Below are 19,345 nucleotides of genomic sequence, written 5' to 3'. Positions count from 1 at the left end.
TCACCCAGCCGTCCAATCACAGTGGAGGAAGGGGCGGGACAAATACCACAACGACCAACCGTCACATCCTTCATGTAGGTAGCCTACATGAAGGAGTGCTGAACAATAACAATTGAGGAGAAATGAAATCACATAGACCGGCGGGTCATCATTTCTCCCTATACGTGTTTCAGCCTTCCCTTCATCCAGAGTCTACTCTACCTTGTGCTGACATTTTTTACTTCTGCCGATATTCCGTATCATAGCAACCAGACGCAACCAAAGTGTCTCAGCTGAAAAAAAACCCACTGTGCCTCAATAAAGCTTATTTGTATAACACTAAAATCGGGATAAGTTAAGTAATTTGCAAAAAAAAATTAAAATAAAATTGCAATAATCCCGCATATCGCGCTGTTGAGCCGATCATTATCACTGCAGGGGAAATCCCTTCACGGCGACAGCCCTATCTTTATCAGGGTGGAAGAACCTGTAAAAGAAGAGACCACCACTGACTGCACATCAGCATGTTGTATCAGTCCAACCTCTATCTGTTCCTGGATTGATCCCAGTCAAGCCAGGACACAGATCAGCAGCAGGCCACATTCCTGCTGCAGCCAGGCTTTGCACAGCGAGGCTATTCTCTGTAATCATGGAGTCCAACCCATCTGCTCTCTGCGGCTGTTAGCAGGGGGGGTTGGGGTCTCAGTGTGGAGGGCTTTGTGTGTGTGTGTGTGTGTGTGTGCTAGTGTTATAAAGCTTAAGACTGTGGTAAGCAGAGAATATGTGCTCTGACTTAATTCTCAGCTTCCTCAGTGAGTTTGATTATGTGCATTATGTAGCCTGGAGGTAGATGGGGGATTAAGAGAAGATTTTCAACAGCTTTCTCAGTTTGCTGTCTTAACAGTTTGAGAGCACCTTCATGATTAGTAAAGAAGCTTCACGAGGAAGGTCCTCAGTAGGGCCCATCTCTCTTTGATCCTCTCCCCGTCCTGTCACATACGTACGGTCTCCCATACATCCGGACGTCATTTCGAATCAGTTTCTAAGTCTTCAGCCCGTTTCTTTTCTTCTCTTTCCCGCTGTCTTAACGTCTCATTCTTTCGTGGTCAGCAAACTGCCAGCCAGCCTCGTAAAACCCACATCACATCAAGTGTAATTTCGACTACTATTTTTAATGTACTTTGTTGGGAACATCGCGTACCACATGATTCCCTCGGCGTGAGACCCCCCCACTTCCTCCTACCTCGAGCCCCCTAAATATCCTCTCACATGTGTTCCAAATTACGGCCCTCATTTATTCCTGTCCTACCAGCTTTTTCACAGTTTTTGGGGTGATCAGCAAAAAGTGTGTGCTCTTTTAGGAAACAGAAGGTGAAGGCTAATGATTGAGAGGAACATCCAGGTCAAGAGAGGTTGGTGTGGACTGGTCCTGGTGGATTTTTAAGGCACTTGATTGGAAAATTTGCCACCAATTTTTAAGAACAAGTTGCAAGATTGACGCTTTTTAAAGGATATTAGGCGTGCTGGATAGATGGATTGATGTTTAAACATGCTGAATTGTTTGATGGAGTACAACATTTTAGACAGAGCAATAGGTCTCAGAGGTTTACCTCCGAGGAAGAGGCCTCTTCATGTGATACTGCTGTTGTTAGAAGAAGAGAAAGGAGACACTGTAAACAAATCGGTTGTGTCGTTTTAGCTCGCTGCCTCCTCTCATCGGAGCTGCTGAATAAAACATACATAAGACGTCTCCGCTGCCTGTCCTGCTGCCTGTTACACCTCCACTTTCACAAAATGAGAGTTAGGGCTTAAGAATCCTTTGGATTAGCCTGGCTAGTGCTTAAGCCCCAACCGCCCCCATGATCTCAATTAAAAACTTGTGCCTCCAGCGAGGTTTTTGCACCCACTTTTTTTTTTTTTTTGCACGCTGTGGATGAATTAGTGTAAAGAAGTAGGTGGAAATGGTTCTAAATGCTTCTCTCCCTTTTTTTCCATTTTTTTTTCTGTCCCGCCACAGATGATCCAGCTGACCAGCGTACTTGCCTTATCTGTGGAGATCGCGCCACAGGCCTGCACTATGGCATCATCTCCTGCGAGGGCTGCAAGGGCTTCTTCAAGCGCAGCATCTGCAACAAGCGCGTGTACCGCTGCAGCCGCGACAAGAACTGCGAGATGTCGCGCAAGCAGCGCAACCGCTGCCAGTACTGCCGCCTGCTCAAGTGTCTGCAGATGGGGATGAACCGCAAAGGTAAAGTGTGGACAACATCACAGGGGACAGTTTTCATGTGGACCCTTAAATGGGTCCACCCAGAAAAAAACAACATGTTTTTTGATTATGAAATGTCCATTTTAAGTAAAAGTACATTTTTAACAATCTATATAACATTTTTTTTTCATTAAAGTGAAATTGTTTATGTTCAGAGAGTAAAACTCGAGAAATAAAGCATTTCCATATAACATAAACATGTTTTAAAGATGACTAAATTGAAGAAAAAACTAATAGTCATAAAAAAAAATAATATAATATGCAGTCCAGTCTTTAAAGAACCAGATCAGACTGTTTTTTTGGGGTGATGGATCAAATTTTTTTGCAGTTTCCCACAAACCATCGCTGGCTTGTTTTCCTTATACACTTCAATCTAGATCCACTCTTTTGGTGTCATTGCCTCCAGTAATCACAGCTCTGTCAATGTTCAAAACTGTCTTTGAATCAGTTTCACCCAGTATTATCTGATAAACGACCCTGTTTACATTGTAAACATCTTTTTAAAAAGCCCCAAAAAATCATACTCATTACGATAAAATTAAAAAAAACATTAGATTTATCAAACTGACAACAGTTTATAAGCAGAAGACTTTGTATCTAATGGCAATATCTACAACAAAAAATGTTATGCAATACCACATTTACAATTAATGGACATTTCTTGGTAGAGCATATTTTTGAAAAACTATTAATAAGTCATCAGACTTTTGATCATTTATCATTCTGTTCAGTAACAACTAAACTAAATCACTAAATATTTTCAGTTATAAAAACTACATGTCACATGCCAAGAGTGATTTATCTGATACTAACTTCCTGGAAGGAAGCAACCTGCACCCTAACCGTGGGCTTCTCTTTGGCCTAACTTGCTTCAATGAGAACTAGACTGGCTCAGTCAGGTTGAATTAGTACAACGCTGCCTCCTAGTGGACGATGATCGTAAATGACCCATCAGTGCCCCTTCAGCCTGATGGCCTCATTTTATATGATTTATTCTCCAAATACTGTGATAAAAGCAAGGTTGGCTTGACACGTGAAACAGATTTACTTTAACTCCCAGCTTTTAACAAACCATTCCCAGGAAACATCTCTGCCTGCCAACAAAAACAATAAAAAGTTATGTTTCAACCGGACAGAAAAATAAATGATGTGAAGCAAAGCACTGTGGTTTGTTTCAGCCACTAGGTAGAGCTCTGATACTAAACCTGGATCATGATGTGTTCATGGACCACATGTAGATTTAAATTCTTGTTCTTTCTTTTTTTTTTTTTTACCATGTAGCAATCAGGGAGGATGGCATGCCAGGAGGGAGGAACAAAAGCATCGGGCCTGTGCAGGTAAATCACTGACTTCATGCTGAATACCAGAAATGTTGTTTTCGTGACACTCGCTGACCCTCTGCCTGCTTGGAGTCACTTTATACATATTCTCGCGGCTCAGTCCCGGAGTTAGCTCGCTCCACGTGAATGCATTCAGAAACGTCCGCTTCCATTAAAAGACGGCTTTATTTCTAAGCCCTAATGAAAGGGAGGACCTCTCTGTCATTAATAGGGAATGAATTGCTGTGTCAGTATGTGTGCTGAATTGATAGAAAATGAAAGTGAATTGACCCCAGCCACAGATACAAGACACCACATTTTCTGGCATGCTAATGCCTTTCAAAATGGCTTTTGTCTGTGTTTTTCTCCCTTCACGGACCGGCAAGGATTCTATTATTTTAGGTGTGTGTGTATAAGCCAATCAAATACACACACACACAGACACATACCTGTATGCCTCCTTTTCTTTCTTTCTTTCTTTCTTTCTCTAGCCTCCCTGTATCACTGTGTGATTGCGTCCTTGCTCCTCAACATATTAGTGAAAAGCAGTGCGGCACTAGTCAATGCTAATCAATTGAACTGAGACACATGACGACGTGCTGTAAGCTTCAAAAAAGCCCAACCTCTCTTTTCGTGTGTGTGTTTTAGATCACAGAGGAGGAGATAGAGCGGATCATGTCTGGGCAGGAGTTCAAGGAGGACGCCCCGGAGCACACCTGGGGCAACAACGGCGACAGCGACCACAGCTCTCCGAGCAACGGAGCCTCGGAGGGCAACCAGCCGTCACCCGCCTCCACTCTGTCATCCAAGTGAGTCGTTCATCTCATCCACTCAGCCGCGTAGCGCCAGGCACTCGCCCCTCCATTGAGATAATGAGCTGGCCCTGACAGTCTAACACCTCGTTCCCATCTCACCCAGACTTTAGTTAAGGTATTCATCAGCCTGAAGAATGCCTGAATATGCAGCTCCTCAGACTCAGTGATGATAGCGAACACAAAGGAACTCACCGCACTATCTTGCTGGTCTTGCTGTTGGAGACGAGCGCATTGTCTATCTGCACTCATCAAGGACAAATATTGTCTAGCTACTCGCACGGCCGTATTTATTTTAGTCTCATTATCACCGCAGCCACACAGCCTGATAGCTATTCAGAGGAATACTTGTTTTATCAAATGGAATCTGAGCAACAATAACAGCGTGCAGTAAAGGCTTTGGTATGCACTGCAGGTACAAAATGAACTGCAAAGTTTTGTCTACAAGTGTCTTGAAAAAAATTGCAAAGATTTTTCATGGTAAAGATAACAGAGCTCCACCGAAAGGTTAAGGGTTAGAAGGTTTAAAAGGAACAGTCTGCATGTCCTGTACAGAGATATAGTAGGTCTAGGACGTGTTTAGCCGAGCTCAGCACAAACACTGGAAGCAGAGGGAAATTACTAATACTACTTCATACTCTTATCAACATGGGAGTGGGCAAATATGCTGCTTTATGAAAACGTATGTATATATTTATTATTGGAAATCAATTAACAACACAAATCGATGACAAATATTGTCCAGAAACCCTCACAGGTACTGCATTCATCATAAAACAATATGCTCATATCATAACATGGCAAACTGCAGCCCAACAGGCAACAACAGCTGTCAGTGTGTCAGTGTGCTGACTTGACTATGACTTGCCCCAAACTGCATGTGATTATCATAAAGTGGGCATGTCTGTAAAGGGGAGACTCGTGGGTACCCATAGAACCCATTTACATTCACATATCTTGAGGTCAGAGGTCAAGGGACCCCTTTGAAAATGACAATGCCAGTTTTTCCTCGCCAAAATTGAGCATAAGTTTGGAGCGTTATTTAGCCTCCTTCACGACAAGCTAGTATGACATGGTTGGTACCAATGGATTCTTTAGGTTTGCTAGTTTTTAAGAGGTTAATTAAAAATCGCAAATCCTCCATATGGCTGACTGTATGTAACCTTTGACCCTTCCGTGTGCTTCCAGTCGCTCTGTGGAAATGAACGGCTACACAGCGGCCCTCAGGGACCAGTACATCAACACCTCCATGTCCACACACTACCAGCTCCTGCCTCACCTGTTCAGCTACGCCGCCCAGTCTGGCCTGCTGGCCCCACAGCCCCGCAGCCTCTACCCACAGTCCCACCCGCTGGTGCTGCAGCTGGTGGCTGCTGAAGACCTGGCCCCACTGGCAACCCCTATGCTTATAGAGGACGGGTGAGTCAATATGTACACCAGATACTACATACCCTAACTCATGCTGTTGATATAACATGGGCGGTGTACCTCCCCAGTAAATACAGTATATGCTGATGGGAAGCTTTAGGTTGTCCTTTCATCATGTGACTAGTGATTGACGAGTCATGTTATCGCTTCTCACCCTTAACTCCGTTTGTGTGTGTCCCAGGTACAAAGTGACCCAGGTGGAGCTGTTTGCCCTGCTGTGTCGCCTGGCAGACGAGCTGCTCTTCCGCCAGATCTCCTGGATCAAGAAGCTGCCGTTCTTCTGCGAGCTCTCCATCGAGGACTACACCTGCCTGCTGAGCTCTACCTGGCAGGAGCTCATCCTGCTCTCCTGCCTCACCATCTACAGCGCCCAGATCTTCGGAGACCTGGCCGACGTCACCGCCAAGTACACGCCGTCTGACGATGAGCTGCAGGGGTGAGTGGCGAGGACTCGGAGAGGGAAGAGTCTAGTTATCTCTCAGAACACTTGAATTCCAATATGCTGAAAGGTCATTATAGGATTTTTGCCCAATGATGCCAATTCAATATTTCACTCAGAAGAAAGGTGGATATCATCAATTAAATGTTCCCCCACTGTAACAACAATCGTCTAGAAGGGGCGAGACGTTCCACTCTGTGAGCTCAGTATCTCCAAGAGTTTGATAGTTTTCCTTATAACAGGGGAAAGCGTTGTTGTTGGATGAGGGCCAGTGAAGTGGTGCGTGAACGGGAGGACTCCTCAGGACTCAGCTGTGGCTAGCACCGTCTGGCATGTGAAATACACGCATGTCGTTAGGAAAGGATGTGCGGGGGTCTGGATCTGTGTAAATCAGACTGGAATCATCTGACCTCATGACACACATTCTACTAATATACGGTGCATGTTCCGCTTCACTTCGCTCAATTTGCCTGCGGCTTAGGAGTGAATATCTGATTTACAGTGACGGCGCTAAACTTTTGTGGAACTGTGAGAGCCAGAAAGACAGGGAATTGAGCTTTGATGAGCGGAATTAAACTTTGTTGAATCTTTCGAACTCCTTCAGAAAGCTGTGGGATTAGCAAGACGTTTAAGCGCTTTCAGTAGATCTGACGTATTCCCTCCCTAATTTTTGCCTTTGCTCATTGAAGCATTGAAGCTTAAGATAATGGGGCTTGAGGGATTTTTATATTTTTTGACAGTGGATTTTAATGTGAACATGTTGGACAGTAAACCTAATAAAACGCAGTCTTTATCATCTTCTGTTTTGTTTGGAGAATAGCTTCAAACGGTACAAACCCATACCCCTCTGGAGACATTATTTATTATACTAATATATATATATATATATATATATATATATATATATATATATATATATATATATATATATATATATATATATATATATATATATATATATATATATATATATATATATATATATATATATATATATATATATATATATAATATTCACCACTACATTGTTCCAGCATAATTGACAAGTCCGTGTCTGATTTCCTCAGCTTCAGCGAGGACGGTATGGAGGTGATGGAGAGGTTGATATATCTGTTTCGCAAGTTCCACCAGTTGAAAGTCAGTAATGAGGAGTATGCCTGCATGAAAGCCATCAACTTCCTCAACCAAGGTAAGAACGCGACCTCTGCTATTACTGACTTGAAGCTTTTCTTAACCCCTTCCAGTATTCCCCGCATGACTCTCTCTCTCTCCTTTTCATCTGTATCTCTGCAGATATCAGAGGGCTTTCCAACACCTCCCAGCTGGAGCAGCTGAACAAGCGCTACTGGTATGTGTGTCAGGACTACACTGAATATAAGTACCCGCACCAGCCCAAACGCTTCCCCGAGATCATGATGTGTCTCCCGGAGATCCGCTGCATCGCAGGTAAGGCCTCTAAGTACTGCATAGTGCAATGGTATTAGGTATGGTGTAATGAACACTGCTGCCTGTAGGTGCTGGTAACTTTAGAAATGTGCTCTTGTTTCAACTACCAGTAAGAATGCTGTGGTTCTTAATGTCATTCCTCTTCTCCTACTTTGTCATCGCCAAAAAAATGGCGTCTATATGGCTCCAACAGTCGGCCAATGGCCAATGACGAAAGTCTTTTCCGGCCCAATGGCATCATGTGACGGACCCGGAAGTTGTAATTCCACCGTTTGGCCACTGCCAAAAATTGTCTCCAAAGCCTGACGCTCTTCCCTGGAGGCTTGAGTCATACTCGCCACTCTGAGTTTACCGCTTTAAAGGGCACACTCACTAAAACATTAAAGGGACTTTTTGTAACTTTTTAAGCGTATAAATGTACCGGGTGGGACACATGCACGCTTGCGTGTGGCTGCTGTCTCTGCTCCTCTGCCTGCTTGCCTTCACTCAGACAGCGCGCGTTCTCGCTGTCTCGCTCCACCTCTAGACGTGAACGCGCGCTCTCTACACACTGCAGGAGAGTTAGTAGCTCTGAGAATATCTAGTGAATGTACAGTGGACATTTGTGCAGAAATAAATGCTGCAGCTCCTCCAGACCAACAGAGGTTTCCCGTGTCTTGTGAAGTGACGGGGCTCCGCAGAGGGAAACGTTATCGTGTACGACCGGGTGCCGGTGTCTTCCTGCTCACTCCGGCTGCGGTCGGGAGACAATAACGTTTTTCGCTGCGGAGCTCCGCTGCTTCAGAGCCCCGGCACCGACGCTGAGGCAAGAAAAGTCAACACTAGGATCAGCACTGGTTCATGGAGAGACCTTCATCTGGTCAGCTAACTTTACTGCCAAGCAGCTGAAATATAGAGTGATATTGGGGTTTTAGTTGACGTGTGTCGCCTCACTGTTTTGAGCGATGCTCGTTCATGTCTATTTAGAGCGAGCAAGCGCGAGGCCGACGCTGACTTTTGTTGACTTAACAGCCACAGGTGTTACTGTTAACAAGCATTTCTGAAAGTTACAAATAGTCCCTTTAAGTTAAGTTACTGTCTATGAAACTCACCACTTCCTGCACTGATTGAAAGCCTCCCAACAGCTCAAAGGGCATAATCCCTCCCTGTCCTGATTGGCTTTAATTTGAAATATCTGCAGGAAGTGTTCAGTTTCATTGATTGAAACTAATAAGTGAATTAAAAAAAAATATTTCTGTTGCAAAAAGAGCATTATATGACTCACTGCATTAATACTAATGGAATTTAATGTGAAAATGGCCATTTAAGAGGCGCCAAACTAAGCTAACCCTGAGTCTAAATCAAGATAACCCTAACTTGTTTGCAGGGAAGCTGGTGAATGTCCCTCTGGAGCAGCTCCCCCTCTTGTTCAAAGCAGTCTTGCACTCCTGCAAATCCAGCCTGACCAGCTACAGGACCGGTCCGTCACCCTGCGTGACCACCTCCTCTGGAAACTAGACTCCCCCGACCCCCCCCCGAGTCGAGGGACTGGTCTCCCCTCTTGTGAATGTGACAAGCAGCTAGTTTGTTTTTTGTAACTTTTTTCTTTATATATTTATTACACGACAGAGCTGAATGTATGCTGATTTACACTGTGCACATGCTTCTGTACAAAACAAATGCTCGTAGATGCATTGGTCTTTGGAGTTTACAAGTGTGTATCCAGTTTGCTCAATGTGTCAGTGTTGCTATTGTTAGAACTAGACTTTGAAAGAGTTTATTTTATTCAGACGGGGGCGTATAGACACATGTGACGAGTGTTTTGAGACTACCTCAGGAAAATGTTGTTGCTATTTTCAGGTACCTTTTCTTTCTGTTAAATGAAGAGTTGCCCAGTCTAAAACCAAATCCCTGTGGACGCTTTTGGCACCTCAATCACAGACTGAATGTTCAAAGGAGCTGCATAAATCAAATATTGAAAAACAGTGTCTTGTTACACTGAAAAATGCAAAAGTAATTAGCAAATCGAGCTACTTTATCTGCATGGACTCTCAGACATCCTTACTTACGGGTTGGCGGTCTTGTCAAATTAACATTCCATGGGTTAAGGTGACAGTTTTTGTGGATCTTTGGGATCTTCATTGAAAAAAGGAGCATATACGGGTATTTTTTACAATCATAGATTGGGGATGTAAAGGCTTTATTGCAGGGGTAGGGGAGGATAGCTAGGTTTGCCGTTTTAGTTTTATTGTTTTTCCTTTTTCGACCAAAGTGTTATGCAATGCTTTTTTCAAAGACCCATTAATGATGGGTAGGGGGCTGATAGCTCCACACAAAAAAAAAAAGATTTCTTATCAATGAAGGATCAGGATAAGAAATGAATCAATCTGTGTCAGAGGGGAGAAACCCTTCTACTGGACAGACGAGTATGTTGCCGGATTTCATTGTGAACGCTGCTAAACATGCACACGTTTCTTGTGCACACGTATATGCATAGAGCAGATGTGATGAGATTGCTTTTCAGATGGCTCGTTTTTTTTTTTTTGGGCTCCGTTGCCTTCAGTGCCAGGAACTCGATTGCATTGTAGCTCGCTCTCAACACACCATCACCTAAATTTTAAGGTCCACCGTATACTGTCTATGTTTGGTTTAAAGGGGTAGCCCGTGAAATCTTTTTGCATTTTTCCAATTTATTCAGAACAAAACCACAAAGATGACGCTTGTTGTGTTTTGAACAGCGAGAGATCTTCATGGCTTCAAACAAAATGTATTCCTGACCTACTAGAAGCAAAATCAAACTGACAAACCACTGGATTCAAGTATGAACGGGAGCCGAAAATAAGCCCGAGTCGACAAAAAAGTGCTTAACACTTGCTGCCTCTGGTTCATTACGAAGCCGGTGTATAGAGCGCTGGCTTTCTGTTAGCATATCCAGCTTCAAACAGGTCCGTTCAAAGGTTTCATGCCAGTTTTAGAGGGATTTAGACTGTTTTCAGGTCTTGTCAGGTCCAATCAAAAGTTTGCACAGACCCAAGACCAGTAGCAGTTTAAGTCGGACCTGACCCAGATCCAAGGGGTCACTAGAAAAGTGTGGACCTGAGACTTGGTTCAGGTCTGGTCCTCAGGGTTTTTATGAACTGGCTAATACAAAGATGTGGATTATCACTTTAAGAAGGGATGGATTCAGTGTGATTAATCCGGGCCCATGTCTGAATGAATCCAGGCAAGGTTTTTAGAGAATTTAGGTGACTTACCTCCGGCTTGCATACCCTCTGTGACAGATATGCACATTGTTTTTAAAAAAGCCATAGAAAAATGGTCTTTATTTTTGAAGTATGAGATGATCATTTCAAACCGCTTGAAGTGTCTTCTTGGATTCCTCAAGTTTTTTTTGCCGTTTCATGATGTACAGTAATTTGAAATGCAGACAAAATGCAGTCCTTGCAACGACTCTTTTTTTGCACACGACGGTGAGGTTCGGAGACCTTGACCTTTGACCTCGGCCACTGCCCACCCAGTGTGTTCCTATCTCTCTCAGGTCCCTGCCGATCTGAATCTAAACAGGGTAAAGTGAGTGTTATGTATTGCATTCAGAAGTTCCTCAGTGACCATGCTGTGATGTACTTGTATTATTAGTAGACGTAGATTCCAGGACATTGTAGGTCCTCTGTAGGAAAGTGTTTTTTCTTTTCCACTTTATTTCCCCTCAAGGTCCCCACCCCCCCACCCCCTTCATTCAGTGAAAGTGGATGTAGTTTGAAGATGAGACATGCAGGGTGGATTTTTTCTCATGGCATTGGTGACGAGAGGCGACGGCGGCTTCTTCAGAATGTCGCCGCAGCTTCCCTTCTCCTGTTTCCATCCACCTCTCTGTGTGCAGCCTTAACAACACCACCAGTCCAATGCAGTGTTCTTCTTCTTTCAAATGTTTCAGTTAGCCTCTTTTCATCTTTTTGATTTTTATACATTTTCATGTACCTTTTGTAGTTATGATGTGAATGTTTTGGGTTTTTTGTTGTTTTTCATGTATTCATTCAACACCCCCATCATTTTCTAAAACTTTGAATGATTTTTTTTTTTTTGGACTTGATTTTTATTAACTCATTCCCTTGTCCACTGTATTTTAAAAAAAAGAAAGTATTATTCAGGCGTTGTCAGCCTCATTTTATATGGACAATATACTGACATCTTGGAGCCTTTTATGTATTATTTGAATCATTTTACAATGCAAATGTGACGCTTTGGAGCCATCTGTGGTTCCCAAAGCTGAATGAATTTACACTCATTTCGGAGAGAGAATATCGTCTCTCTCCATTTTTGTAAAATGTGCATCTTTCATCACACAGGCTTCTGAGGTTCAATGGTATTTTCACCTAAATTACAAAAAAAAAGTTTGTTTTTTGGGGTGGAGGCAAGAAATCTCAGAGACCAATACCTCAAAATCTAAGCAGATAAAGCCACAACTGTCCGAACAATCAGATAGTGTTTTTGTCATTTTGGTGAACTGACCCTTTAAAACCACATCATCTCAGGGATATGTACATTATGTAACAAAAGTCTGCGTGATGAGATGTATCGTTAAAAGAAGAAAAAACCCTAAAATCCTTTACCACTGCTGAGAAACGGCTACAATTGAGTTTCATAGTAGATTTTGCTTAATAAAAAATAGATCTAAATAATTATCAGGTGTCAGAATGTAAAGAGGAAGGGCTTTTTTCTAGAGCTGGCATTTTGCACTGATGTTAAACAAACCCTCCTCTCTGTACAGAAACAGTCTGGGAATAGTTTGTATTGTAGCAGAAGTAGAAGAGAGAGGTTCAGGGTGGTCAACAGCAAAGTCACTTCATCTCAGAGTAACTCCAGGAATGCACTGAACATCACAGAGTGCCGAGATCTGACAGTGGAAGAGGATCTGAAGGGGGGTTTTTCTCTTTTAATGTAGCAGCAAATAATATCAATACCAGCCTCTGCTCATCAACATGAAATAAAAAAACTCACCACGGCTACCTTACTGCCACCTCCTACCTGTCATATTTTGATACACATGTGCTGAAGAAAGTGTTCTTTTTATTTTCTGTATTTGTATTTTTTATTTTATTTTTGCAGACAAGGGATATGTCATTTTGCAATTTTTCTGTACCGAAACTACCTCTTTATTTGTCATCATGTTGCTTTCTTTCAAATAGGTGATTTTTTTTGTCTTATTTATTGGTTTCATTGGCACCAATGTTCTGTAATTTTGTGTCTCTTATTTCACTCAGTGACCTCTCCGATTTATAACACGCTCTGATACCTGTTTTCTTCTTTTTTAAAAATGCGTAAACATGTTGCCTCATAATCCTCTCTACCTCAAGACTGTCAGAAGCTTTTTTATTTCCTCTGACCTCCCGCTGCAAAGTATGTTACACTGAACACTCTTAACTCTCTTGTTTCAGGGATCCTCTTCCTGCTTTTTTTTTTTTTGTTGTTGCTTCATTTCATGTTAAATTAGCGTCATCTTTTTATTCCACTTCTGCCCTGTTATCATGAATCCAATACCAAATGACGAAAGAATGACAATGTCAGCGTACTGATTAAGCGTTCACACGATGCATTCTTGCTGCAGTTAACCAGTGCTTTATTTTCCTGTGTTGACCTTTTCAGAATACATGTTATCTTGTGAATGCCTGTTTGCTGTGTACACTATATTCACCACATCTTGATATGACAGTGTTTTTTTTCTCCATCGTGCTCCATGATTGTTGTTCATTGGTAAGACGGCTGAAGGTAACATGGAAGTGGTAACAGTGGGACTATTATCATATCGGACTCGGTCAATGTAGCTCGGCGATCTGTTGTCAATCAGACAATGTAAATTGTGGTCAAACTGACATCTCGTTGTGTTTACATGCTTTTAGCTCACTCGTGTGACCCTGTGGCAACAGACTGACTTACTGAAGTGTTATCACTGGGGGTTGGACTCATATGGCTTTTGAATAGTTAAGCTGCCAGCCTGACTTACTGATATGGAACGTCATGATACCCAACAATAGAGGAAATCTTAGAAACAGTTCTGCCTTTTAAACAACCTGGCTCTTATTTGCATACTTGCTAAAATAAGATCAAGGTTGTACAAAAGCAGAATTTTAAAGGTAAAGCCAGCACAGTGTTTTTCCCCCTGTGGTCAGGAAGGAACCATCATCAATCTCTCCTATAACTGGCCAGTACAGGCAAACCAACATATGTGTCCAACCCTAGCACTGTAACACTGTTATAGAACCCTGGAAAGATGAGCTCTGGAGCACACGGTTATAGAAAGAGCTTGTAATGGGACTTTTATAGGGGACGTAAATAAGGTGCAGCATTTGTCGCTGCACATTATTAAAGCTCTTATTGTAATCGTGTGGTCCAGATCCTGCCACAGTTGACCTGTCAGTCGAGGCACCAGTTTGAGCTTTAAGTTTGCAGACGCACAGAGACCCATTCACCGCTGTAGTGCAGGAGCACAAGATGAGAAGAGTTTTGGGGGAGGTAAAAGAGTAGAAATATCTTGACGTATCTCAGGGAAGACATAGTTACACACTGTTACCACCCGTGAACACACTTTGAAAACATTGAAATGTTTTTTTCTCTTCAGAAATCTCTTGTCTGCTCTTGTTACTTTAACTACCTGTGAAGAATGTGATCCATTACGTGTTAAAAGCATGTTTAGAATGTGTTAGGACTTGAAACCAAATAAATGTGAACGTTATGCAAGTGTACACGGACTGTCCTCCAATTTTTTCTGTCCATCTTTGACTTTTATTTCGTAGAGATAAGGTGGTTATAGAAACTGATGTGATGATTAGTCTATTCAGTCAGTGATGCGGAGCTTATTGGTGGATAACCAGGCAGAGGGTATAAAGCCTGAAACTGTGGAGCAGAGTTTGGACGTGTTTGTCCCTGACCTGTTGCTCAGCGCACTCCAATGAGTTTTTCACGGTAAGATACTATCATTAAAATTAACACATAAAGTCTATTTCCACATGTTGGCCATTGTTGGTTTTAATCCTGCCATTTACTGCCATGGCAACAAGAATAACGAGCCGCTGTTCTTTCATAAAAAGCACACGATACACAAATAATTAGGAATATATTTAATATAGAAGAAAACAAGCATAGCGCTCTTAAAAGTAACCTTTCGGTCAATATTCTCAAGATTTTATTCAATATTTTCAAGATCGGAATATGACGCCATAAGTATATTCAGGACTCCCTTGCGGCCGGATTCATTAGTCCCTCCTCTTCTCCGGTAGGTGCTGGTGTCTTGTTTTGTGGGCAAGAAAGATGGAACCCTTAGGCCCTGCATTGACTCTCGAGGTCTCAACAATATAACAGTTAAAAGGAAGTATACGTTGCCTTTAATAAGTTCTGCATTTGCCACTCCATGGAGCCACTGTTTTTACCAAACTTGACTTTTGCAACACGTACCATCTGGTCTGCATCCGTGAGGGCGACGAATGGAACACGGCATTCAACACTCCCCTGGGACATTTCCAGTATCTGGTAATGCCCTTTGGTTTGACTAATGCACCTACTGTGTACCAGGCCCTTGTGAACGATGTCCTCTGTGACATGTTCAACATGTTAGTTTTTGTCTATTTGGATGATATCCTGATTTTCTCCAAGACCCCCTCTGAGCACTGCTTCCATTCCACTCCTGTATCTTCTGGATTTCAAACCTGGATCAGCACACCTCTCTGGTTTCTGGCTACCCAGCTTTTCCCACCTGCAAACTCACCTGCCTTGCTCTGCCTCATTTATTCCCCAGTTCGCGGCTCATCCCCTGCATTCCCCTGACCAAGAGACTCACCCATTCAAATCAAGTATTTTAAGTAAATTCTTCATTGCACCTATTTCCTGCCTCAATCTCTGTGTTCTGCACCTGGGTTCTCAAAAACTAGCCCTGCCTAACAATATTCTGAAGTTTCATTCCATATTCTCAAGATTGATTCAATATCCTCAAGGCTCATTCCATATTCTCAAATTTCATTCCATATCCTCAAGATTCATTCCACAAGATTCATTCCATATCCTCAAGATTCATTCCATATCCTCAAGATGCATTCCATATTCTCAAGGCTCATTCCATATTCTCAAATTTAATTTCATATCCTCAAGATTCATTCCACAAGATTCATTCCATATCCTCAAGATTCATTCCATATCCACAAGTTTCATTCCATATCCTCAAGTTTCATTCCATATCCTCAAGATTCATTCCATATCCTCAAGATTCATTCCATATCCTCAAGGCTCATTCCATATTCTCAAATTTCATTCCATATCCTCAAGATTCATTCCACAAGATTCATTCCATATCCTCAAGATTCATTCCATATCCTCAAGATGCATTCCATATTCTCAAGGCTCATTCCATATTCTCAAATTTAATTTCATATCCTCAAGATTCATTCCACAAGATTCATTCCATATCCTCAAGATTCATTCCATATCCACAAGTTTCATTCCATATCCTCAAGTTTCATTCCATATCCTCAAGATTCATTCCATATCCTCAAGATTCATTCCATATCCTCAAGGCTCATTCCATATTCTCAAATTTCATTCCATATCCTCAAGATTCATTCCATAAGATTCATTCCATATCCTCAAGATTCATTCCATATCCTCAAGATTCATTCCATATCCTCAAGATGCATTCCATATTCTCAAGATGCATTCCAATTATCAAGATTCATCTCATATCCTCAAGATTCATTCCATATTATCAAGATTCATTCCATATTTTAAAGATTCCATTCCATATCTTCAATACTCATTCCATATTCTCAAGTTTCATTCCATATCCTCAAGATTCATTCCATATTCTCAAGTTTCATTCCATATCCTCAAGACTCATTCCATATTCTCAAGTTTCATTCCATATCCTCAAGATTCATTCCATATCATCAAGACTCATTCCATATCATCAAGACTCATTCCATATCCTCAAGATGCATTCCATATCCACAAGACTCATTCCATATTCTCAAATTTCATTCCATATCCTCAAGATTCATTCCACAAGATTCATTCCATATTCTCAAGATTCATTCCATATCCTCAAGACTCATTCCATATTCTCAAATGTCATTCCATATCCTCAAGATTCATTCCACAAAATTCATTCCATATCCTCAAGATTCATTCCATATCCTCAAGATGCATTCCATATTCTCAAGATTCATTCCATATTATCAAGATTCATTCCATATTTTAAAGATTCATTCCATATCCTCAAGATTCATTCCATATTCTCAAGTTTCATTCCATATCCTCAAGATTCATTCCATATCCTCAAGATTCATTCCATATCCTCAAGATTCATTCCATATCCTCAAGACTCATTCCATATTCTCAAGATTCATTCCATATTATCAAGATTCATTCCATATTTTAAAGATTCATTCCACAAGATTCATTCCATATCCTCAAGATTCATTCCACAAGATTCATTCCATATCCTCAAGATTCATTCCATATCCTCAAGTTTCATTCCATATCCTCAAAATGCATTCCATATCCTCAAGATGCATTCCAATTATCAAGATTCATCTCATATCCTCAAGATTCATTCCATATCCTCAAGATGCATTTCATATTCTCAAGATTCATTCCATATTTTAAAGATTCATTCCATATCATCAAGATTCATTCCATATCCTCAAGACTCATTCCATATTCTCAAATGTCATTCCATATCCTCAAGATTCATTCCACAAGATTCATTCCATATCCTCAAGATTCATTCCATATCCTCAAGATGCATTCCATATTCTCAAGTTTCATTCCATATCCTCAAGATTCATTCCATATCCTCAAGATTCATTCCATATCCTCAAGATGCATTCCATATTCTCAAGTTTCATTCCATATCCTCAAGATTCATTCCATATCCTCAAGACTCATTCCATATTATCAAGATTCATTCCATATCCTCAAGATGCATTTCATATTCTCAAGATTCATTCCATATTTTAAAGATTCATTCCATATCATCAAGATTCATTCCATATCCTCAAGACTCATTCCATATTCTCAAATGTCATTCCATATCCTCAAGATTCATTCCACAAGATTCATTCCATATCCTCAAGATTCATTCCATATCCTCAAGATGCATTCCATATTCTCAAGTTTCATTCCATATCCTCAAGATTCATTCCATATCCTCAAGATTCATTCCATATCCTCAAGATGCATTCCATATTCTCAAGTTTCATTCCATATCCTCAAGATTCATTCCATATCCTCAAGACTCATTCCATATTATCAAGATTCATTCCATATCCTCAAGATTCATTCCATATCCTCAAGACTCATTCCATATTCTCAAGATTCATTCCATATTATCAAGATTCATTCCATATTTTAAAGATTCATTCCATATCCTCAAGATGCATTCCAATTATCAAGATCCATCTCATATCCTCAAGATTCATTCCATATCCTCAAGATGCATTTCATATTCTCAAGTTTCATTCCATATTCTCAAGTTTCATTCCATATCCTCAAAATACATTCCATATCCTCAAGATTCATTCCATATTATCAAGATTAATCTCATATCCTCAAGATTCATTCCATATTATCAAGATTCATTCCATATTTTAAAGATTCATTCCATATTATCAAGATTCATTCCATATTTTAAAGATTCATTCCATATCATCAAGACTCATTCCATATTCTCAAGTTTCATTCCATATCCTCAAGATTCATTCCATATCCTCAAGATTCATTCCATATCCTCAAGATTCATTCCATATCCTCAAGGCTCATTCCATATTCTCAAATTTCATTCCATATCCTCAAGATTCATTCCACAAGATTCATTCCATATTCTCAAGATTCATTACATATCCTCAAGATTCATTCCATATCATCAAGACTCATTCCATATCATCAAGACTCATTCCATATCCTCAAGATTCATTCAATATCCTCAAGACTCATTCCATATTCTCAAATGTCATTCCATATCCTCAAGATTCATTCCACAAGATTCATTCCATATCCTCAAGATTCATTCCATATCCTCAAGACTCATTCCATATTCTCAAGATTCATTCCATACTATCAAGACTCATTCCATATTCTCAAGATTCATTCCATATCCTCAAGATCCATTCCAATTATCAAGATTCATCTCATATCCTCAAGATTCATTCCATATCCTCAAGATGCATTTCATATTCTCAAGATTCATTCCATATCCTCAAGATTCATTCCATATCCTCAAGATGCATTCCATATTCTCAAGTTTCATTCCATATCCTCAAAATGCATTCCATATCCTCAAGATTCATTCCATATTATCAAGATTAATCTCATATCCTCAAGATTCATTCCATATTATCAAGATTCATTCCATATTTTAAAGATTCATTCCATATTATCAAGATTCATTCCATATTTTAAAGATTCATTCCATATCATCAAGACTCATTTCATATTCTCAAGATTCATTCCATATCCTCAAGATTCATTCCATATCCTCAAGATGCATTCCATATTCTCAAGTTTCATTCCATATCCTCAAAATGCATTCCATATCCTCAAGATTCATTCCATATTATCAAGATTAATCTCATATCCTCAAGATTCATTCCATATTATCAAGATTAATCTCATATCCTCAAGATTCATTCCATAT

General features: G+C 40.7%; 1 protein-coding gene across 3 annotated transcripts in view; it reads left to right on the top strand.

The window, feature by feature from the left end:
* nr6a1a (nuclear receptor subfamily 6, group A, member 1a) overlaps positions 1-14,408 on the top strand; it is a 98,958-nt gene extending 84,550 nt beyond the window's left edge. For all 3 annotated transcript variants that reach the window (XM_074637477.1, XM_074637478.1, XM_074637479.1), the window contains 8 exons: positions 1,997-2,227; positions 3,527-3,582; positions 4,213-4,373; positions 5,565-5,795; positions 5,986-6,240; positions 7,311-7,432; positions 7,537-7,689; positions 9,056-14,408. In XM_074637477.1, coding sequence (XP_074493578.1) covers positions 1,997-2,227; positions 3,527-3,582; positions 4,213-4,373; positions 5,565-5,795; positions 5,986-6,240; positions 7,311-7,432; positions 7,537-7,689; positions 9,056-9,186 — 1,340 coding nt within the window. In that variant the 3' untranslated portion in view covers positions 9,187-14,408. The remainder of the gene's footprint in view (positions 1-1,996; positions 2,228-3,526; positions 3,583-4,212; positions 4,374-5,564; positions 5,796-5,985; positions 6,241-7,310; positions 7,433-7,536; positions 7,690-9,055) is intronic.
* The last annotated feature ends 4,937 nt before the right edge of the window (positions 14,409-19,345 follow it).

The sequence above is a fragment of the Sebastes fasciatus genome, chromosome 6 (genome assembly GCF_043250625.1).
Source record: "Sebastes fasciatus isolate fSebFas1 chromosome 6, fSebFas1.pri, whole genome shotgun sequence".
In the NCBI taxonomy this organism is placed as follows: domain Eukaryota; kingdom Metazoa; phylum Chordata; class Actinopteri; order Perciformes; family Sebastidae; genus Sebastes; species Sebastes fasciatus.
The sequence above is the reverse complement of the archived record's forward strand: the minus strand, read 5'-3'. Positions and strand labels throughout refer to the sequence as shown.